Source organism: Cricetulus griseus, chromosome 7 (assembly GCF_003668045.3).
Source record: "Cricetulus griseus strain 17A/GY chromosome 7, alternate assembly CriGri-PICRH-1.0, whole genome shotgun sequence".
In the NCBI taxonomy this organism is placed as follows: Eukaryota; Metazoa; Chordata; class Mammalia; order Rodentia; family Cricetidae; genus Cricetulus; species Cricetulus griseus.
In genome coordinates, this window is record NC_048600.1 from 96,462,139 (window position 1) to 96,485,363 (window position 23,225).

General features: G+C 44.6%; 1 protein-coding gene across 2 annotated transcripts; it reads left to right on the forward strand.

Annotated features, from left to right (window-relative positions):
- Positions 1 to 3,660: 3,660 nt before the first annotated feature.
- LOC100753152 (schlafen family member 12-like) lies at positions 3,661 to 12,489 on the forward strand. 2 transcript variants are annotated; one of them, XM_027426470.2, is made up of 3 exons: positions 3,661 to 3,727; positions 3,853 to 3,926; positions 8,499 to 12,489. In XM_027426470.2, the coding sequence occupies exon 3, from the start codon at positions 8,523 to 8,525 to the stop codon at positions 9,633 to 9,635; it is 1,113 nt and encodes a 370-aa protein (XP_027282271.1). In that variant the 5' UTR covers positions 3,661 to 3,727; positions 3,853 to 3,926; positions 8,499 to 8,522; the 3' UTR covers positions 9,636 to 12,489. The 2 variants fall into 2 exon arrangements, with proteins under 2 accessions (XP_027282271.1, XP_035303861.1); XM_035447970.1 differs by lacking the exons at positions 3,661 to 3,727; positions 3,853 to 3,926 and adding an exon at positions 7,404 to 7,537.
- Positions 12,490 to 23,225: the final 10,736 nt, after the last annotated feature.

Consider the following 23,225-nt stretch of genomic DNA (forward strand, 5'->3'; position numbering starts at 1 on the left):
GCTCAGTGGACAAAAGCATGTTGGGATGTGCTACCCTGAGTTTATTTAGCCTCTCCTGAGCAAATTGGGAGCATGGGGGGATGGTGGAGGAAGGAGATAGGAGAATAAGAAGGGGTGAAGAGGAGGGATGAGGAGGACGTGAGGGAGCAGGAAGGCTGAGTTGGGGGAAGAATAGAGGAGAGCATTATAAGAGATACCATAATAGAGGGAGCCATTATAGGTTTAAAGAGAAATCAGACACTAGGAAAATGTCTGGAGATCTAAAAGGTGTCACCAACTAACAATCTAAGCAACAGAGGAGAGGCCACCTTAAATGCCCGCCACTGATAATGAGATTGATGATTAACTTATATGCCATCTGTAGCCTTCATCCAGCAGCTGGTGGAAGTAGAAGCAGACACTCACAGCTAACCAATGAACTGAACTGGAATCCTGTTGCAGAGAACGAGGAGTGATGAGCAAAGGGGTCAAGACCAGGCTGGTGTAACCCACAGAAAAAACTGACTTGAACAAGGGAGAGCTCTTGGTCCCCAGACTGATAGCTGGAAAACCAGCATGGGACTGATCCAGACCCCACGAATATGGGTGTCCATGAAGAGACCTCAGAAATCTATGGGGTCTCTTATAGCATAAGAATGGACTTTGGTAGCCCATTCCTCACAGAGAAATACTCCCTGAGCCTAGACACACGATGGTGGGCCTAGGCCCTATTCCAAAGGTTATGACAGACTCTGAAGACCCCCTGTGGAAGGCCTCACCCTCCCTGGGGAGCAGAAAGGGTATGGGATAGGTAGTGTTTCAGTTCGGGGAGGAGGAGAGGAACAGGGAATTGGGATTGATATGTAAAACAACCTTGTTTCTAATTCAAATAAAAATGGAGAAAAAAGGAAACTCTTAAGGTTTTTAGATTAAATGTATCTATTTGTGTGTAAGGGATTGTCATTTTGTATATATGTGGTTCTTCTTCAAGCTAGTCTGGGTTTCTCTTCAGTATGTTGCAGATTGTTGCTTTGTGTTAGCGTCTATTTGAGATGTCCACACCAAAGCAAATCATACTAAGTAAAACCTATCTGAAATTTTTGTGAAAAATCTTTCTAGATAAAAATTGAAAAATACTGCTTCTATTGCATGTCTTGGAAAAAAACATGATTATTCTAGATGCAAACACTCTCTCAGCTGCCTTGTAGTAAAAAAAACTTAAGTAATTATGTTAAAAACTCCCAATGCAAGTACATGGCGACATTTGGACAATGGCTTGCTGTGTCAGTACCATATTAACAACAAGAAGAACCATATCATGTAGGTGAAGCAGGCCACCAAGGGCTTGGAGAGAAAGGCACCCATTGCCCCAAGGAACACAGTACTGAGCATTCTTTTCTGAGTCTTCATGAATGGTACCATGCAGCTGGCTACCAAGAGCACAGAGATGAGAGAAATGATGGGAAGGCCAAATAAATGTTGATGAATTAGCTTGGAACACTCAGGGCAGTGCCATTAGCCCTTCCAGAGGCACTTTCTGGTGCTTTTCCGTCCGGAGGTGCAGGTCTGACTTGGCTCCATGGTCTCCTGGATGCTTCAACCCATGCTTAAGATCCATGTGAGTTCATCTCCTCCATGCCAGCCCATTTCTGCATAAGGCTCAAGGTTTCATTGTGGTAAAGTTCCATGAGGTCACTTGGAGTTTCTTCTAACCTTCAGGCCTGGATCACCCTCCAGTAAGGGCCACAGTATTAAGGAATATTCCCTCTGCTAATGTTCCTTAGGGTCTCCCAGGATGCTCCTGTCTGGCCCTGGATGCTCAGATCTCTTAGGTCTCATGAGGTAGTGCGTTAGACTCTAATCCATGTGTGATTGGATGTTGACTTTGGAGCTCATTGTTCCTGCAGAGATGCCAGTGACCATAGTGGTGCTGCAGGCTGCCAACACTCTTTATGTGGCACTGGAGCCATCAACCTGGCTGACACATGTGGGGTTTGACAATCAGCCCCATGCTTTCTGTCAACATCCACTGCCTTAAGGATGGGGCTGTTATCTGCTGTGGCAGATGTTTTTCAAGGTGACCAGCAACCCTTCTGAGCCCTCAGACATGCCTCCTGCTGTTGAAGATCTGGAGGAGCTGGGATAGCCATGTTTGTTTGTGTTTAAATTATTTTTTAGTCAACATATAAAGCAATGTGTTCACACCTACATGCCATTGTTCATCACCCACATTCATCTCCCCATTATCCTCCTTCCTAACTCCTCCTCTCTCCTGATGGTCACCTTACTAGTCCCACAGTCCCCTGTGGTGCCCATATATATGTCTCTATATGGAAGTGGATTCTGCAAATGAGAGAAAACATCTAACACTTATCATTCTTTGGCCCTCTCCATAGTCTCTCACTTCTCTTCCTCCCACTTTTAGACATGGTCCTCACTCAACATGAAGTGGAGTTCCACACAGGTGAGGAAATAAGAAATATTTACATTTCTGGGTCTGACTTATTTTATTCACCGTGATGATTTTTTTCTAGTCCTGTCTGTTTTCCATCCTGCAAATGACATAATTATATTTTTCTACATCTGAATGACATTCCACAATGTATGTCTGAGTATGCATAGACTACATATTTAACATATATGAACCCAATAAATGTTTGGCAACATGTGAGATGAAAGCTGAAATTTCAATGAGTCAGGACAGTGACAAATTCTGTCACTGTCAGATTTGGAAAGCCTGTCCATCAAGGGCACATGGGCACCTGGACACAAGTTTGCCTTGGTAGATCAAGTTTAGGTTCAAGACCTTGGGCACCATTTCCTCTGAGGATCCAGCAGCACAGGAACATTCCAGTGATGGAAAAGCCAGAAGACAGCAGAATGCATGCAGCATTGTTGCAGTAACTGCAGGTCTGCAACAAATGAGCCAAACCCTGCCATAAGAATTAACATTTATTCTACTTACAGGTTTCATGGTGGGGGAGGAGCACGGGAGAGACTGCAGAAGCCTTGCTCCTGATCCATTAGCCTGCAACTGGGGTGTTTTGAGCACCCACAGGCTCTTTTACCTGCCTGAGGTTGATGGTGGAGAAGCACCCATAGCTGGGGATTCTGGGGACCCTGTCTCCTGCCCTCCTCGCTTTCCCTTTTGCCTAGCCTCTTGCCATCCTCCTCACTTTCTCTATTTTCTTACTTCTCACCCCTCCTCTCAACTCTACAGCCTGACCTGTCTCCTCACACCTTGTTTGTGGAGCTTAAATGCAGTCAAACTTGTGTTACCATAATTATCCTAAGAGAGGGCACAAAGAAAAAGTGGTACCTGAAACTTCTCTGTCTACAGCAGCCCTTGGAGTCTCCCACAGAAACCCATCTTCCCAAAGAGCTAGGAGATGCAGCTTGCACCTTCTGAGTCATCAGCCCAGTCTGCCTCTCCTGGATCATTCTCCCTCTCTATGCTCCTTCCCTGTAAGTTATGACAGGCATTCTTGCCTGTCCCTAGTGTCATCTGCTTTGTCTGAGGGCAGAGACAGCTTTACCCTGTGCATCTGGGTAAAGTTGTGAAGGCTGAATTCCCAGGTCTAGGAGCCCAACTTTTCAATTTGGACAGGCTGAATGACAATCAGTGAAAGGGATCAAAGAGCTCTGGGTGAGTCTTCACACTTCCTGGATTGACGCTGACCAATGAAACTCAGGTTCTCCAGAAACGAAATCAGTACTGAGAGTGGAGTAATCAGTCCACCCCACAGAGGTACATATACAAAGAGGAAAGGGTAGAGTGACCACAAGCACTGTAGCTTTGCCTTCTCAATTCAGTTGCTGAGGATATCTGGTGGGAGTCTGCCCAAGGTTGAACTTTCCTGTTTTGTCCAGCAGGTGTCTACAGCACAGCCAGCCAACTCACAGTAAGCTTCAAGCCCCAGCCTGAGTTTCATTGGAGCAGCTCTTAGGTAAGTGAGCCATACTCCATGGCAGCAACCTCCATCTCAACAACTTTAGCTCTCTTTCTCCATGCCACCCAGAATTTACTCTGCTAGATATGGGATTAGGTGGGGGAGGGTTGGGTGGGAGCTCCCAGTACAACTCAAAGCCTAGAGAGGAACCTGGATGCTTTGTCTCCTTTCTGGGAACCTTGGCTCTTGGTACCACCTTAGCCTCCTCACAGCTGCTAATGGCTTGGAAGCTTCAGGAGCATGGGATGAGAGTGAAATCCCTAGGTCTGCTTGGGTTGGATGCTTGCAGATCCCTAACAGAGGGAGCCTGGGTACTGATGGTCAAGGTGGGGCAAGTGAGGCAGGGAGAAGATTATGCATAGGTCAGGATTGTGTAGGTCTCCAATCCCTTTTGAGGGTGCTCTATCTTCTTGGAGACATAACTCTGTGGGAAGTTAGGAGAAATTTGCCACTGAGGCAGGGAGAAACTGCGTAAACAAACTAAAGAGATCTAAGACCCTGAGAGCCCTGGAGGGTTGAATGAAGGCATTACTCTCCCAAGTGAGAGGCAAAGCATCATCCTTGCAGGGAATGATCCAGGGTTATTTGTTTTCCAAGAGACAGCTGCTTTCACTCCTGTACCCCTTATCTCATCTGTGCCTTTCTGTCATCCTTGCACTGATTGCAGAACTAGGGGTATCTGCCTGTGCCACCCATTTCCTGCTAAAGACAACAACTGACAAAACCCTGAGTTCAGGACTTTTCTCCAGTGAACACTCTAAAGAATTTTAAAAGAGACAACTATTGTTTAAACCAATGCAAATCTTGTGGGAGATCAGCGAGTTTCATTCAGGGGTCAGAATTAGTGGGCTCCAGAGTCCAACTTAGTAGTTAAAGACTGTTTTCCAAATAGATGCCCAAGGGAGATAGTTTAAATCATAGAAAATTTTCATAGTCACAGAGGTTGAAGTGAGATAGCTCTCGTCCCAGATTAGCCCACAGATTCTCAATAAGATGATACTTCTACAATTCCCTCAAGTTCCAAATTTGCCGAGGACATGAGCATTCTCCTTCAGGATTTTGGGATGAGTTGTGGTTCCTGTCTCCTTTAGGTATTGGCAAGGTAACCAGGTGTGCTGGCTTCAGACAGGGGCTGATTCAGGGGGTGCTGAATGGGAGGGCCTGGGAGGAAATGAGGAACAGATACTGCTCAGCAATGCATAGAACTGGGTGGGGCTGTAGCTTCTAACTGGGCAGAAATGAAACTGTATTTCCCGTGGCCTTACTACACTTTCAGTTTTGTTTTTGTCTGGTTTCCCCATCTCCTCCCTTCCTATACCCCCACCCTAATGCCTACCCTGCAAGCAGACTGTGGCAGACAGAATCTTGCTAAAATATAGTACAGGTTGTCTTCAAACTCAGCTTTGCAAGTGCTAAGATGACAGGGGTCCCCCCACCCCCCCTGCTACCCTCCAACCCAGCTCCCTGCTTCCTTTTCTGTGAGGGTAAAGGTATCTTCTGGCAGGCCTTCAGGGAAAATGGTCCCAAGTGTGGGGCAGCCCTCCCATGGAGGAAATAGGAGCCAGGCAACATGAACTTGCTATAATAAGGAGAAGAAAGATCAGCACAACAAAAGCAGAGAGATCATCTCTCGATGCTGTCTTGGCACAGCATTGTCACACTGAAACTATTGTGGAGCTTTGAACTTAACACAGGTGGCTGTGTCTGCCTGGCTCCATTGTTGTTCCTCTGCCAGGAGTCAGGACCTCAGCCTCAGCCTCACTTCCTCTAGAATGTCTTGAGGTCAGGTTCAAAAGCTTTCTCCCCTGAGGGCCTCTTTGAATGAAGATCTGTTAAGAAAGCACCTTCAAGTTCCTAGGCAACCCTGAGGGATGCTGGGCATGATGTGGTTTGTTCTAGGTTTGCAGTCACAGTGTGCTCTCCTAAAGGTATTAGATGGAGCCCTGTAGACTTGCCAAAGATAAAACTGGTAAAGAAGCATTTGCTAGTTAATTTCCAAATCCTCAGCTGTCTCATCACTTGAACCAGTAACCCTGACCTCAGACGCCTCTCTCTCCATGCACACAGATGTATGAGCTCAGATGTTGCTTAGCTAGTTTACATACCTGAGGCAGAAGGCCCACTATGGTCTCATGGTTTAGCCTAAGTCTTCATTTCTAGAAATTCTAACTCCTTCATCACATGATTTTACTCATTCAGGGTTCCATTCCAAACTGGAGTCTGGTTCCATTCATTCTGTCTACCTGTTCTGGCTTCCCACCTCATTCCAGCATATTTTTATAGATGCCTGAACTATACTGAGTAAAGGACTGGGACTCCATGAGGAAACTCTTGAGTTTAGTGAAAATCAGATGTGGATAGCATGCCCAAGCCTTAGTCACACTGGACCATGATACTAGTGTAGTTACGGTAACAGGGCACTCCTTTACTAATGCATGGATACTACATGTGGGATTATGCTGCAAGTTAGAGTCGTTTTAAAAACAGTTAACTATAATTATACAAACTGATTGTGAATAATATGCGATCCCATGGAAAAGCAAGATTTCAAATTTTCCCCTTCAGTTTCTGAGAGGATACCAAACCAAGATGAGTTCATGTTCGTAAAATGTTGAATCCATATAATATTTTACTTTATGTATACATTGGGGATTGACATATGAGGGTGCAGTACATATCAGGCAAGTGTCCTTTCACTGAGTTTCCCCCCCAATCGGCAAGTGCCATTTTATGATGCTGTTTTACATGTGACACAATCATACACACATAACAATAGGGGGAAGAACCTATGGATGCAAACTTTAAAACAAATACCAGAAAATTAACTTTAGTGCTAGCGAACAGAATAATAAGATGTTTCTATGGTCACAGTTATACAGCAGAGTGAGGCAGGACGATTGCTTAGGAATTAGAGCCCACACATGGCAGGAAGAAAGGACAGCCCTCCTGAGTTCTCTTTCTTCCACAGAAACATTAAAAATCCAGAAACCCACTGAATTAAAAGTCAGAGGTTGAGCCGGGAATTGGTGGTGCACGCCTTTAATCCCAGCACTCGGGAGGCAGAGGCAAGCGGATCTCTGTGAGTTCGAGGCCAGCCTGGTTTCCAGAGCAAGTGCCAGGATAGGCTCCAAAGCTACACAGAGAAACCCTGTCTCGAAAAACCAAAAAAAAAAAAAAAAAAAAAAGTCAGAGGTTGATGGCAACAATATGTGTGCCCAGTCAAGAAGCCACATTCCAAACTGGGAGATCTCAGGCTAGAAAGATGGCTCAGTGATTAAGAGCACTGGCTACTCTTGCAAAGGATGGGGGAATCTGTTCCCAGCACCCGCCTGCAGGCTAACATCCTGTCTCAGAAGATCTGAATCTGGCTTCTGGTTTCTGTGAACACCACACACATGGAAAAAGATACACATATATGCAAAACACCCATAAGCAAAAATAGCACCAACAAAACTAGTTGACAAATATCACATCCTTTTAGTTCTCTGTCTGCAGGAAAAATGGACCCTGATGGCTCTTAAAAGGAAAACACCAGCAGATGAGATTCACAAAGACTGAAGCAGCTGCCTGCGTCATTCTGCCTGATATGACAAAGTGACACAGGCTTGGTGGGTTATGGATAATAGACATTTTATTATTGCTGTGTAGAGGGCAGAAGTGCAAAATGAAAATGCCATCATGCTCAGCATCTAGAGACAACCTGTTTTCTTTGAAGACTGCCAGTGTCTCACGGTGACATGATGTAGTGTAGGTGAGCTTAGTTGTCCTCAGTACCTTTTATCAGGACTCTGGGTCCATTAGATGACTCTACCTTCATAACCTATAACCTTCCAGAGGCCTCATCACCACAAGAGTAGGAATTAGAACATGAATTTTGAAAGGAAGGAAGCATTGGAGCCTAGTGATTCTGTGTTAACCGTAAGAACCCCGTCTTACTGGAAATATGTGGATGTCTAATAGGAAGAAAGGACCACAACCCAGTCTGTACTCTTCAAGATCAATGGTCAAAGTTTGTGAATGAAATTTATTCCCAGAAAGAAGAAAGATAATTTCATCTGCCCTATTGTTCTGTCCCTCAATCCCCAGGGGCAATTTTGCTAAGAGACTCTCCATGAAAGTAGACAACTGATGTATGAACATCTGAAATTATTCAAAAAAAAGTATAAGTGGTTTTGTGATAAGTCTCTACTTCAAAAAAAAAACCCATAGGTAAATTGTTCTTGCAGTTTATTGGGGGAAAAAAGACACAGAATTCAAGTTATATTATATTGAATAAAAGGAGATAAATCGCTGATAACATGAGGTTAAAATACAGAAGGATCATAATGATGCACAGCAAAAAGCAAAATATGTAAGAAATATATATATATATATATATATATATATATATATATATATATTATCATGGCCTAAAATTCTGCCCCCAAATAACCTATCTCCCCCGCCCTGCCCTGCACACTGACCAGTTGCATGGAACACATCCAGCAAATAATTTTGCTGTTAGCTTCTCAGTACAGAATTTGCTCTGTCCTCTTCAGCCTTATTCTAATGACTCTGTCGGTCTTACAGGAAGAATTTCAGCTTGGGGACAGAATGGCTGCTGAGAAAATGAACATCACTGTTGATCGTGAAAGCCCTTCTGCTGAGGTGGTTCTAGATGTAGGAGAAGTCACTCTTGGGATAAAAAGTAGGAAGGAAATGCAGGATTCTCAGAGGAAACAACAGAATACAAATATTTTAACAGCTGTGTGTGCTCTGCTGAATTCTAGAGGGGGAGTGGTCAAGGCTCATATTGAAAATCAGGACTATAATTTCAACAAACATGGACTAGGGGAAGATTTGGATACCTCTTTCAAGGCTATTCTGCCACTTGCTCAGAACCACCTAGACTTCAAGCAAGAAGAATACTTCTTTTTCATCTCTGTGAAATCACACAGTCTGGATATCTCTGGTTTGCAGCTTGCCACCATTGCAACCAATTTGTATATGAGAAATGGAGCCTCCTGTGTTCAAATGGACTTGGATACTGCTCTGCAATTCTTCATAGACATAGCCAACCCTGGATTAAGATCTCCAATAAAAACAAGTTTGCTTGACAAAAGGCCTGGTGAAGACATGCAAGATCTCCACGTGCAAGAAGAGCTGCACGTGCGAGAGCTGGCTGCTGCTTTTTTTGACCAAACAGTACTCACAGAAATGGCAGAATTCTCCTTTAGCGAATCCAAAAATGTTGAATATAAATCATTTGAAACAGATAAGTTGGTACAACGAGTTAAAGAGATTCTCCCTCTAATTGTCTCTGCATTTGCCAACACGGACGGAGGATATCTGTTTATTGGTTTGAATGAAAAGAAAAAACAAATAATTGGCTTTAAAGCAGATGAGAGAAAACTTGAGGTGCTAAGGAGTGAAATAGAGAAGTGCATTGGACACCTGCCTGTCACTCACTTCTGTGAGGAGGAGGAGAAGATAAAGTACACATGCAAATTCATCCAAGTCCACAGACAAGGAACTGTGTGTTCATATGTCTGTGCTCTCAGAGTGGAGAGATTTTGCTGTGCTGTGTTTGCTGCCGAGCCCAATTCCTGGCACGTGGAAGGCAGCCGTGTGGAGAGATTTACCTCAGAGAAATGGGTGAAGCTCCAGGTGGCTGGCAGGTTAAGGTCAGGAGGGAAATTAACATCTAGAATACATTTAGCCAGTTAAGTTGGAAGACTTTCTCTGGGTTTTGGAGCAATATCATTAGTCCTGACTTTACTTGGTGATCCACAGTGGAACCCTGAAGTCTCAGCTGCTTCTGCCATCTCCCTGGGGCATGGATCACTCTCATCCTGGATATTACTTCAGGGTGTAGGCTCTGTCCCAGGTAGTAGGCATTTCTTCAGCCATCCTTGCCTCATTTGTTTGCTGTTTCCCTCCCCACCCCTTTCCCGTTGACTTTTCTCCCTGAACCCTCTTCCCTTTCAGTAACATTATTAGACAATAGACAGCCCTAGAGTTCATGATGAGAAATGTGCCTTGCTGGTGTGTCAGGTTTGCAAAAGAAAAGCCTCTAATGAGGCCAGACCAGCACCAGTAACTCCGAGTCTGCGCTGTTCCCAGCAGCTGCTGCCATTTCCTCCCAGCTCACCACTGCTTCACTGGCCTCCCATCTTGTGTTTTCCACAGCTTTTCAATAAATAGATAAACAAATAAAAGCTCACAGTTTTCACTTTAAATGACAAACCCCCTATGGGAAACCATGGCGCTACTAAATCCAACCAAAATGATTTCTCTTAAGTACTAAAAACTTTTCTCTAAAACCTAACATTTACTCAAGTGACTTACATAGCACGAGTTGTTTAGAGAAATGCATTATCTACACTAAGAAATTTAAAAACATAATTGTCACCAAAAATTCTATAGGACCGCTCTACAGAAAGATTAAAAAGTAGAGAACCATGAAAGAAAACCCATTCTTGTTCTGCCTAAGCCAACAGGACAAACAGCAGTTGTTTTTCATTTTACTTGTCTCTATATCCAGATGCATTTGGGCTGAGTTGTCACTCCGCCCGTTGCCCATTTGGGCTGATGTTCCACAGGCCCTGCCCACTCTGCAGTCTCCCAGATGGTAGACAAAGCATCTTCCAGGTCACAGCCTAGGCACAGCAGGTCCTTGGTGCCTATGAGCAGGGAGGGGCTGGCAGTGCAGCATGTCCTCTGTGCCACAGCCTGAGCTCAGGCCTGTGGGAGAGGAAGAGGGTGTGGGTTAACATTTCACTTCATAAAGTCTTAAAGCCCAGGGCCAGGGAGCGTTCCAGCACTTCAGGGGACTTGACCGCAGAGCAAAGCAAGATAGAAATATTCTTCCCTCATTTCCCCCATGGGTCACTGTGAGAAGATGGCATGGGTGACGATTATGTCTTCCATGAAGAGCGAAGTTGCCAGGTGCAGAATCCAGGAGATGTAAGCAGATCCCGGCTTGCCCAATGTTTCTAGACGGTGGTCGCATATGCCACCCCAATGTATGCTGTTTTATTTGAGTTAAATAAAGGCAGCTAAAAAGCTGCAGATGCAAGAGGAACAATCTCATTCTTTCTCCTCCTGCAAACAGGAGAGGAAAACTGCCTCGTGCAAGATGCCCTCCTTGTAGCAAAGAAACATGCTTCCGTGGGAATCTCGGGGAAGAGCATTCTATAGCAATCACCTTTCTTATTTATATTCCCTCTCTCGCCCCATCTTCCCTTTGCCCCTTCCTTCATAGTCTCCCATCCCACGTCCTTTTCTCCCTCCTCTTCTTATTCTCTTTTCCTCCTTTCCCCTCAGTCCCCTCCTTTCTTCCTTCCACATAAATCTGGTTTCTTCATGAGAGAAAATCACCCATATTTCTCATTCCAGGACTGGTTTATTTCTTATTTCTTATTTTTTTTTCTTTTTTGGTTTTTTGAGACAGGGTTTCTCTGTGGCTTTGGAGGCTGTCCTGGAACTAGCTCTTATAGACCAGGCTGGTCTCAAACTCACAGAGATCCACCTGCCTCTGCCTCCCGAGTGTTGGGATTAAAGGCGTGCGCCACCAAGCCGGCTAAGACTGGCTTATTTCACTCAACACGAGGATCTCAAGTTACAGCCTCTCTCTCGGGAAAGACGACATCACTTCATTTTCATGTGGTTAAGTTAACCCTCATTGTAAACAAAGTCACAGTTTCTTCATCTATTCCTCTGTTGATGGGCAAGTGTCCTATTTCCTCATCTGGTCTACTGTGAACAATTCTCCAGGTGACATGGATGTGCCTGTGTCCCTGCCATCTACTGACTTGGATTCCTCCAGGCTTGGACACAGGATTAGTGCAGACTCATCCTGTGGTAGGTATTTTGTTTTGTTTTTCAGTAATCTCCACACAGTTTTGTTTCATGATTGCCCTAATTTACACATACAGTAAACTGTTATTATCCTCCAGGGAATGGATCAGGGCAAGAAAATGAAGAGATGAATATTTCTGTTGTTGTTATTCTAGTATTTGTTAAAAAATAATTTTTATATTTCTTAACAATTTTATACATTGGACAATGTATCTTGAGCATATCAAACTCCAACTGCTCCTGAGATGTGTCCTTCCCATCTTCCCCTCATCATTTTAAAACATAATCCACTAAGACCAGTAACTGTTGCCCACTTAAGCATGGGCAAGCTAGCAGGAGCCACATCTCTGAACAAAAGTGATTGCCCCTTGTGCTGGATAGTTTTATGTCAGCCTGATACCAGCTAGTTATCTGAGAGACGAGAACCTCAATTAAGAAAATGTCTCTTAACATAAGATTGGGCTGTCAGTTTTCCTGTAGGACATTTTCTTAATTTGTGATTGATGGAGGAGGGCCGGCCATCCCTGCACTGGTGGTCCTGGGTTCCATAACAAAGCAGGCTGAGCAGCCATAGGGAGCAAGCCAGGAAGCAGCACTCTGCTATGACTCTGCCTCGGCTCCTGCCTCCAGGTTCCTGCCCTGTTTGAGTTCCTATCCTAATTTCCTTCAATTACGGATTACAATGTGGAAGTGTAAGCCAAATAAACCCTTTCCTCCCCAATTTGCTTTGGTCATGGTGTTTCATCACAGCAATAGAAACCCTAAGACACTGCCTCCAGAAGCCATCAGTTGCCAGTAGCTTCTCTAGGATGGAGGCTCATGGTTCCTTCCCAATCCACACTGGAATTATTCACTGGCTTGACCTTGAGCAGGGGTTAAGGAGATGCTCACAGTTACTCTGGGTTCATGAGTACAGCAGCCCTGTTATGTCTCGAAATGGCATTTCACAGAACTGGGAGGGGGTATTTTAAAACAATTTCAGACTTTGACTCACTGTGTAGGTCAGGCTAGCCTTAAAATCACTTTGTAGCCCAGAATGACCTCCAACAGGCACCAATCCCTGTAGCTCAGCCTCCCAGACTGCTGCTGGGACTGAAGGAGAGAGCCTCCACACTAGGGTGGTTGGGGGAGTTACCTTTTGTGTCCAATAATTCTGAGTGCCTCAAGAAGTGTTTTTTAGTAAGGAAATGGAAAAAGTAAACAAAACAAAGCAAAACTAAGAAGAAAGGACAAAAAGTCAGGTCATCTCCTTGTCTACTTACCCTTTCTAGTAACCTCCATGACCCTGAGAACTGTAGTTGGAGCCCAGCTGAAGTTCTTACTGGACCTCCACTTACAGATATGTCTCTTTTTGTTGTTGTTGTTGTTGTTTTTCTTTTTGTTTTGAATTTTCGAGACAAGGTTTCTCTGTATTGCTTTGGAACCTGTCCTGGAACTCGCTCTGTAGAGCAGGGTGGCCTGAAACTCACAGAGATCCACCTGCCTCTGCCTCCTGAGTGTTGGGATTAAAAGTGTGTACCACCAACTCCTGGCTCCCATGTGGCTCTTAATACTGTGGCATCACTGTGAGTTTCTGCCCCTGGCCACAGTGACTAGCTGCTCCCTCCACAGCCACACTAGTCTCCACTCTTTTGACATCTTTTGGTTTCTGTCTATAAGGATGAAGAGAATTTCTCCAGAACAGATTAGCAAATCAATTTGTAAGGCAGGACAATTTGTGGCATGTCATGGGAGCTGGGTCAGAGCTGCCACGGAGCAGATTAGTCCCCAGCCTCAGGTCCCAGATGGAATCTTTGGCTATTTTACAAAGGAGCAGTTCCCAGGCTACTCTCCAGACACCTGTGACTCCTACTGTGAGATGCTGCTGTGAGATCATCCGAATGTCCCATAGAGGTCACACAAGTGCAGAGCACTAAACCCCTCCCTTCCAATTGTAATTGGTAGAAATGCAGACACAGGGCCTACTCATGAGAGTGTTGGTGTTCATTTTTCTTTATGAATATTTTCTCTTTTAATCTTCTTCCCCATGGTGACATTAAGGCATCCCTTTGCAGCTTGCAAACAATCCCTCCAGTGGCTTGGGATGGGGTTCAGTATTAGAGTGAGCTCTGAACATCGGAGAGGTCTTTGGATTCTTTTCTTTGCCCCTACGTTCCCCAATCCCCCTACTTTAAAAGACCAAAAGTTCACAGGTAAATTTGTTTTAATTGTATCTCAAAATCAGTACTTTTTATTGATTGAAAATGATATTTTTGCCTGCCATGGTGGCTCTCACCTTTAATACTAGTGTTTGGGAGACAGGAGAAGGATCTCTGTGAGTTTGAGACCAGGCTGGTCTACAGTGGTGAATTCTAGGATAGACAGGGCTGCACAGCGAAATCCTGTTTTTTGTTTTTTGTTTTTTGTTTGTTTTTTTTTAAATAAAGATCAAGAACAAAACAAACCCATGAAACAACAAAATTTGTTCCTTTTTAAATAAAAATTTCCAATAATTTATTTATTTTTATTTTTTGTTCATTGATGGTTTTGCCTGCTTGGATGTCTGTGTGAGGGTATCAGACCCCTTGGAACTGGAGTTTCAGACATCTATGAGCTGCCATGTGGCTACTGGGAACTGAACCCTGGTCTTCTGGAAGAGGAGAAAGTGCTCTTCAGGACTCAGTCATCTCTCCAACCCACAAAAAAAGCTCTTAATACTTGGCCACAGATGTGAGAAGCGACCACAAGAGTGTACAAGCTGAGGAAGATGCAGCCCTGACAAGATTCAGAAAGTTCTCTCCCAGAGTTAGTGAATGAGAGCTGAAGCTGTGCCTTGCACTCTGCTTGGTGCTGGAATCCCAGCACTCTGAAACTCGAGGCAGGAGAATTGCTGTGAACTGCAAGCCTATTAGAGCAAAGAATAAGAAGGAACTTTTGTTTTGTTTATGATACAGTGTTTCTCAATGTAGCCTTGCCTGCCCTGTAGACAAGACTGACCTGGAACACACAGAGATCAGCCTGCCTCTGCCTCCTGAGTGCCAGGAAGAGAGAATTTTTAAAGCCCAGGGGTAAGTGGGGGGGACAGAGAGACAGAGAGTCAGACACAGACAGACAGACAGACAGACAGACAGACAGACAGACAGACAGACAGACATTGAGAATTAAGACCACTATCACAAGTTACCAGGATAGGGTGTGTAAAGTCATAATCTTCTAATTCAGTGGTTCTCAGTCTCCGTAACACTGTGACCCTTTAATACAGTTCCTCATGTTGTGGTGACCCCAACCATAAAATTATATTCATTATTACTTCCTATGTGTAGTTTTGCTACTACTGGGCATCACAATGTAAACATCTGTATTTGCTGAGGGTCTTAGGCCACCTCTTTGAAAGGGTCCTCCAACTCCCAAAAGGGTTGAGAGCCATAGCTTGAGAACTGCTGTTGCAAGGAAATGTGAAATTCCTCCATGAGTCACAGACCCACTGGCCTGTGGCACCCTAGGGAAGAAAACATGAGGACAAGAGGTTTATACACATTGCTAGATACTGAAGTGAAGCTGACAAAACCTGTGTGGCCTGGGATGGCTCCTAAAGAGGCACTCACACTAAGAGACATCTTAGTCAATTTTTGTCTTGAAGCCATTTGGAGTCAGCACTTGCTCTCCCTGGCTGCTTGAGACCGAGAGAGAATGTTCTGGGATGTGGCAATATCTTGATTGTGTTCTAACAGATAAAGAATGCATGACGATCAGAGGGTGGAGCTAGCAACTAACTAACCAATGAAGTGACAGGAAGTCATATTGCTGGGTGGAGAGAGGAATGTTGGCGGGAGAAAAAAGGAAGTCGCCCTCTTTTCGGCTTGGACACTGAGGAGTTAAGGTGGGACTGTGATTTGCTCTTTTATCTCTCTGATCTTTCAGCATCTTCCCCTATATCTGACTCCAGGCTCTTCTTATTAAGACCTATTAGAACTCATGCTACACTGGGAATGTAAAACAAAATGAAATATAAGTAATATTCTGTTTGTAACAATATTACAAAAGGGACAGAAAGTAAGCAGAGACTATTCCAGGGGAGGCTGTGAATCACACCCACAAACAAATTCATGAAAGTCATGCGGAAGAACCAGATCTCTCATTCCGTTTCTTGTCTGTCTCTCTGTCTCTCTCTCTCTGTCTCTGTCTGTCTGTCTCTCTGTCTCTCTGTCGCTGTCTCTGTCTGTCTCTGTGTCTCTGTCTCTGTCTCTGTCTCTGTCTCTCTCTCTCTCTCTCTCTCTCTCTCTCTCTCGTGTGTGTGTGTGTGTGTGTGTGTGTGTGTGTGTGTGTGTGTGTGTTTAGAGAACGACACCAGACCTTCATATTGGGCTCCATCCCTAATCAGAGCAGAAAGTTTTTGACAGAGTCCTTGCAGATTCCATTGTAAAATGATGAGTTGAAAAACGGGAAACTGAAATATTTACAAAGTAGTTAATCACGACGGGCAAATGTAGAGATTAAATTAAACTGTGCGTGGAAGCAAAGACAGAAATTACTTGAGAGATGGAGCTGTAAAGTACAGTGATAGGATGTGTGCTTAACATGAAATGTACAAACACACAGAGACACAGATCTCTTTCTCTCTCTCTCTCTCTCTCTCTCTCTCTCTCTCTCTCACACACACACACACACACACAGAGAGAGAGAGAGAGAGAGAGAGAGAGAGAGAGAGAGAGAGAGGAAAAAGAGGGTGAGGCAGAAGAGACTAACAAGAAGGGGGAAAAGAAACCATCACAGCTGTATCATATATGAAAAGCAGATTAACATGTGTCATATGGAGGGAGAAGGAGGTAAATTAGGAAACGAATGGGGGAGGGGACAGACATAAGGGAGGAGAGAGGGCAAGGGACAAAGCTATATACCTATGGAAACTGCAGAAGCATTCCTTCATTTTGAACATTACCATAAAAGGATTAATGATTAAAAAAATGAAAAAAAACTGAGATAAAAATCAGTCAGACCTGGTGGCACATGCTTTTGATCCCAAAACTTGGAACCAGGGTGGAGGTAGGGGGCAGAAGGATCAGAAGTTCCATGTCCTGCCAGGAAACACACAGTCCAAGGACAGCAAGGGCTACATGAGACAAAGAAACTGCTGAACACAGTTGGTGTCCATCCAAACGTTTTTTTTTTTTTCCCTCCGTTACTCTGCCAGGGACTCAGTGAGTGGTTCTTCTGATACAGTTTCTTCAGTCTCAAGCTGGAGTTCATGAACGTCACACTGACTGGAAAGCTGTGACTATTGCCCAACAGGAAGTAGTCTTTGCTTCTTGAGGTTAGAAGGGTGGAGACAGGAGGCCTGAGAACTGTGTTTTCATTTTCTAAGAAACGGAACCTTGGAAAAATGGGGAAGTGGAAAGAAGGCCTTTTGCCTGGACTTGCCTTACCTCGAAGGGACAGAAGGATCTGTGTCCTTCTCAAGCCTTGGGCCTGCATCAGACAGCGACTGACCCTTGATGAATCAGGGCTTCTGGAGACTTCTTCTCTTCCAACAATCCAACACTGTGAACTTTTTTTTAATTCCCCGTGCAAGTTTCTTGCTCAAATGCTCTTGGAGCTGGGAAACATATTGATATATAATTACAAATAATTAATTCATCCAAAAGGAGTTGTTGACATTTTCTCTCTCTGCTATAGCAGTGACTGGAGCATACTCACTCATTTTCTTACCCAGGCAGCCCCTACCTGTTCCTGACAGTCAAAGTCTAGGCTGAACCCCTACCAGCAGGCAGTTGAGGCAGGAGTGAAGCTAGGGTGGTGCTCCACAGACCAAACAATGCACCCCTATAGAGTCTCCAGTGAGCTGGACATTTTGTCCCCTGTGTATCCAAACCCAAGGTCTCTGTTGGCACTGGAAGTGACAGAGCTAAAAGGGATAAGTATGACCAAAGCATGTCATTTGTGTGTAGGAAAATGTCACAGGAAAGCCCAATCTTTGTAAAATGTGTATGCACTAAAATATACCCCACCTCCAACAAAACCCCTAAAAACAAAGAAACAACAACAAAACAAAATAAAACCTTGGGTTTTCCTGAGATTACTCACTGGGGCAAAGAGCTAGAAAACCATGTGTTGATGCATTGCTGCATTTAGTATAAAAAGAGCCCTAAAGAAAACAAAGCAGTAGGAGCCTTGAAACTGCTTAGGGCCACTGGGGCCTTTTCTTGCAGTACCAAGTGTGTGTTGTTGGGCGCCCTCTGCCTGCACTGGTGCCATAGCCCTCTGCATGCCCTTCCTCCCCAGGATGTCACTGCTCTCCTCCTCCCATCCCTCCAGCACCTGCTCTAGAAGCCCTGGGACTTAGGCTGCAGATGGAAGGCTGGACCTCCTGCTAAGACACTACAACCACTTCATTTCTCTTTTAAATTAAATCAAATTTCTTTCATACAGGTATTTACCATATATGGAAAATGTCCCTTAACCTCTACCTGTGTTGGCCCTTCTCCTTCCATCTTTGCCCAAATTTTCACCATGTAGTTTCACGTCTGTTTGGGTATTATTGTTTTTTGAACTTGTTTTCGTCCATTTCAATGAGAATTACACAAAGCACTGAAGCTCCCCATCATAATTCCTGGAGTGGCTAAATGCTCAAAGTCCAAGAGTAACACCGTTTAATTCATAAAACTAGTCCACTTCACATCATCAAGCATTCACATCTTGGCTGTATGTTGGCCAGCTGCTCTCCATTTCCGGACACCCAGATCACACTGCCTGTCTAACTGGATAACTGAACTGGATAACTGGATAACTGGATAACTGGAAGCATTCCAGTATTCTGAGCTTCAAGGAACTCAGCTTCTAGGACACAGAGTAAGTGAAGCCGGTCCCCTGCAGCATCCTCGACTCCACCCCCGTCATCTTTCTCGTTCTTTCCCCACCGAATGTCGGGTCCTGTCTACTCAATGCTTTCGGGTGGATGTGGGGTGGAGGAGTTGACAGCACAACTCATCCCTCTCAGGTAAACCCAACCTGGTTTCCTTGTAGGAATCTTGGCTCCTTGGCATCTTCAGAGTCTCTTCTATCAAAGCACAGGCTGCCGAGGACTTGGAGTCACCGGAGCTGTGGTGAGAGCAAATGGCTTCCTCTCTGTGAGAGAAAAGGAAAGGGAGGGCTTAAGGTTGCAGGAAGAGAACCCATTATGTTTGTTCTGACGGTGGTTTGTGAGGTAAGAAGAGGGGGGTCAGGATGGGGTATGAATGCCAGGCTTGTGTGGATCTACAGAATCCCTTGAGGGTTCCCTATCCTCTTAGAGACCTGACCTTGTTACATGGTAAGAAAACATGGGTCCCTGGAGGGAAGCAGCAGAACACTAGAGCCAGAAAGAAATCAGCCCCTATGGAATTTGTAATCTAGAAGATGAGAACTTTGCTTTGCCAAAGGAAATGTACAGTGCCAACCCAGGAGAGAAAGAGTGGTCTAGCCTTGGGTTGTTTTGCTTTGTTCCACAGACAGTAGGTCCTTCCTCTCCTGGCCCCTCTTTCTGTGCTTTCTTTCCAACCTGCAATTGTGGCAAAGTAACAACATACTCTTGAATGTCATTCTCTTTCCCAGCAAAAAAACAGTTGCTTAGACACCTTGAACCCCCAGTTCCTTTCTGAGAGAATTTCCCCAAAGTCAGTGCTACAATTTGAGAAAAAGGATCTACCTGGTAAATTAGACCCAAGGCTGCAGGAGTTCAGTGAGCTTTACTTCAGTCTTGGAATTTGGTGAGCTCTGGTGTCTACCTTGGTTTTTAAGGACTGTGTCTCAGCTGTGTGACTGAAGGTAGTGAGTATGAACCACAGACAGTTTTGATAGCTGGGGTCTTGATTTGAGATGACCAGTGTCCCAGGCTAGCCAACAGCTCCTCTAAATATGACTGCACTGTAGGACTCTTGAGTTTTAATAATCTCAGGGGCATTGTCCTTTTGCACTTTGGTGTGAGATGAGACTTCTGTCCCCTTTCCATGTGGATACTGATACCGAGTTGCTGTCTTAGGACAGGGCCTGATAAGGAGGGTGTTGGAGAGGAGAGACAGGGAAGGAAGAGGAACAGACAGTTCAGTAGGGTGGGGCTGCAGCCGTAACTATTAACTGGGCAGAAAGGAAACTGCTCTCTCTCCACAGTACAGGCTGTTCAGAATACCGTTTACTTTGGTTGAGGTTTTGCTTGATTATTTTAGAGTGGAGGGCGGAAGAGGGAGGCAGACAGGGTCTTGATGTGTACCCCAGGCTGGCCTGTAATTCACTGTGGATGTTCTGCATGCCTCAAGCTCACAATGACCACAACAGGCTCCCAGGGGCAACTCCACAGGTTGGTCTCCTTGCAGCCTTTTGGTTGGAGATGAAGCTCTCTAGCAGGGCTCATTTCCGGGGCAGACCTCCTGTGTAGAAATATGTAATGACTGGCACTAATGCACATTAATTAGCTCTCCGATGAAGCAGAATGCTCATCAAGGTGGGAACACACATCTTCCTGAGGGTTTCTTGCAGAGTTAATTCGCATTAACACCATGGTTAAGCTTTCAGTTTAAATCAGTGACTACATTTATCTGACTTCATGTTGTTCATCTCCTGGGAGTCCAGACTTCTTCCTGGAGCCTGACTTTCAGCAACGTGTTCACTTGCTTTCCTTTAGCTGTGACCTATTTGAATCCATGGCCAGTCTGAACTTATCTTGGGACAGTGTCTTTCTCCTTGCCCAGCTCTGGGAGCTTGGGAAAAATAAAGGGAAAGTGTTGGTTTATAATAGATATGGACCCCTGGGTCTGAATCCTCTCAGGTGTTGAGTGTGCCTCCACAGACCTGCCCAAGATAAAGTTGCTGAGAAAAAATCCCAATGGTGACTATTACACATATAAGCAATTTTACCACTTGACCTAGTAATTCAGTTTCTGGAAACCTAGCATGTCTATGATTTTGCATTCTTAGACAATATTGCCTTCTTGTAAAATGAGTTATGAATTCAGGCCCACACTCATGTTTTAGTCAGAATTCAATTCCTAGAGTCAAACTTCTTTACCACAGGGTTTTTTTCTTTTCTTTTTTTACTTCAGGATTCTATTTCTTAATTTCTGAGATTTAGTTATATTTTTGTGTATCTTCTCAGGATTCCCACCTCCCATTCTAATATATCTTTATATTCCTGAACCTATCTACTTGTCGACTAGAGGAGCTTTATGAGAGAGCTCTTGGTCCTAATGAAATTCAGTAGCTGGAGCCAAGAGGCTGTCACATGCCTTTAATGCCAGCACTCAGGATGTACACTCAGGCAGATCCCTGTGAGTTAGGGGCCAGCCTGATGCATACATAGTGGGTCAATGCCAGCCAAGGGGACATAGAAATATCCTATCTCAAAAAGCATAAATAGTCGGGCATTGGTGGCACACGCCTTTAATCCCAACACTCTGGAGGCAGAGGCAGGCGAATCTCTGTGAGTTCAAGGCCAGCCTAATCTCCAGAGCGAGTGCTAGGATAGGCTCCAAAGCTACACAGAGAAACCCTGTCTCAAAAAACAAAACAAAACAAAAAGTATAAATAAAAATAGTAAAAATGAAATACAAATAAATAAAAAATCAGTAGCTGTGAATAGTATTCTCAAGACTCAGTTTGAATGACACTCCATACTCATATATATTGCTCTAAGCCTTCAGAAGCCATCTCTAATCTCAGCTGTCATGATATCATGAAGCACTGGTGCATTAAGATGAATATGAAATTAAGTAGCAGTTTGCTGGAACTGGGGAATTGGTGCAGAGGCTCAGAGCACTTGTTGCTCTTGCAGAGGGCCTGGGTTTAGTTCCCAGCATGGTGGTTCACCAACATCCCTAACTACAGTGCCAGGGGACCCCTCTTCAGAACTCCATGGGCACCATGTACATGTGTGGTACACATACATACATGAGGCAAAACACTCATTTAAAGAAGCTGCAGCTTACAGGGTTTTGACTGAAGCTGTTAATCATTATTTTACAAACTAATTATAAATGAGATGTGATGTCAAGGAAAAATAAAATTCCAAACTTTCTACTCTGATTTCTGCCAGGATGGCAGATCATGATGAACTCTGCCACGAGGGAAAGAAAGCTCGTCATGTCTGTGAAATGGTCATTCCTTTAGTTGTACTTTAATGCATGTGCTGCACAGGGGTTGTATCCTCAACTGTCCACACATCAGGGCAGAGCTTTGTCACTCATTTTGTCGCGAGGCTGTAAACTGACACCAGCATCTTTCAACCATGATGCTAGAAGAACATGAGATGCAGAAGCTTAACTCAAACATTAGCAGATTGGATTCTGTCCTAGACTCTGACGTCATACAGACTGATGGGCTGTGCCATATTCATGGCCACTTGGGAGGCTGAGGTGAGAAGAAGATTAGAGACTAGAATTCAGGTAACTCTGGCAAGAGAGAGAAGGAAGACAAAGGAACAAGATTGTTTTATTCCCTCTAGGGAAGCATTAAACAAACAACAGTGACTAAATAAAACCAGAACTCATGAAGGTTAAATATTTATCTAGGAGAAGTCACATTCAGCACTGAAGGAACTCTCATCTTTGCAGGTCTCCTGCTCTGGAGGAGGCTACACAATGTGAAATTCCCTCTCTTGAGTGTATGATTAAGATCTCTTTATTCCAGAAGACACCAAGGTAAAACACAGGCCAGAGCTAGGTTATAGAACCCAGCAAGCGCGGCCAGAACAAAAGGGGCCAGGTCCCCATGTGCAGCCCCTTAAGAAGCTCCCTTATGTCACCCCGGCTTTCCTTCACCACGCCCTTATGGGCGAGTCCTGGGTCCACCTGGTACCTGTCCCAGGACTATTGGGCGGGGCTAGGGTGTCTCCCTACACTTGAGCACAAAGGACTTCAAGCAACTCAGATTCCTGCACAAGGGTGGGTGAGCCAGGTGTATACCAGCATCCTGCAGACCCATTTTCTTTCTCTTTCTGTCCCCATCCCAACAATAGGTCCTGGCTATTGATCTGGGATAAATAGGAGTTGATGGTTCAACCCACTGTCTCATGTAAACCCTGGAGAGTTTCTGTTCCTCCTAGAATCTTTGGCTGCTTGGCATCTTCACAGCCTCTTCTCCCAAAGCACGGGCTGCTGAGGACCTGGATGCTGCAGGAGTTTGGCGAGAGCAAATGCTTTCATTTGTTTGTGGGATGGAGGGAGGTTAAGGGAGCTGAATTATGGTTGGTCAACAACAGAGTTCCTCGGACCTGGCTTTAGCCTTCAGTGCCACAAACAGGAAGTCTTACCTTGGTAGCTCTGTGTACTGCCAAATTAAGCTTGGTCTAAGTCTGGCTGCTGAGGCAGGGGAAGAGGGGTTTGTGTAGACCACCAGAGCCCGTTGAGGATGCCCCATCGTCTTCGAGACCCGACCCTACAGCTGAAACAGACGAAAGATCTCTACACAGAGAAGAATGAAGTTAGATCTCACCCTAAATATACAGGAAACTAA

Coding starts and splice junctions, on each gene's coding strand:
- LOC100753152 (XM_027426470.2), top strand. CDS start 8,523: ATGGCTGCTGAGAAAATGAACATCACTGTTGATCGTGAAAGCCCTTCT.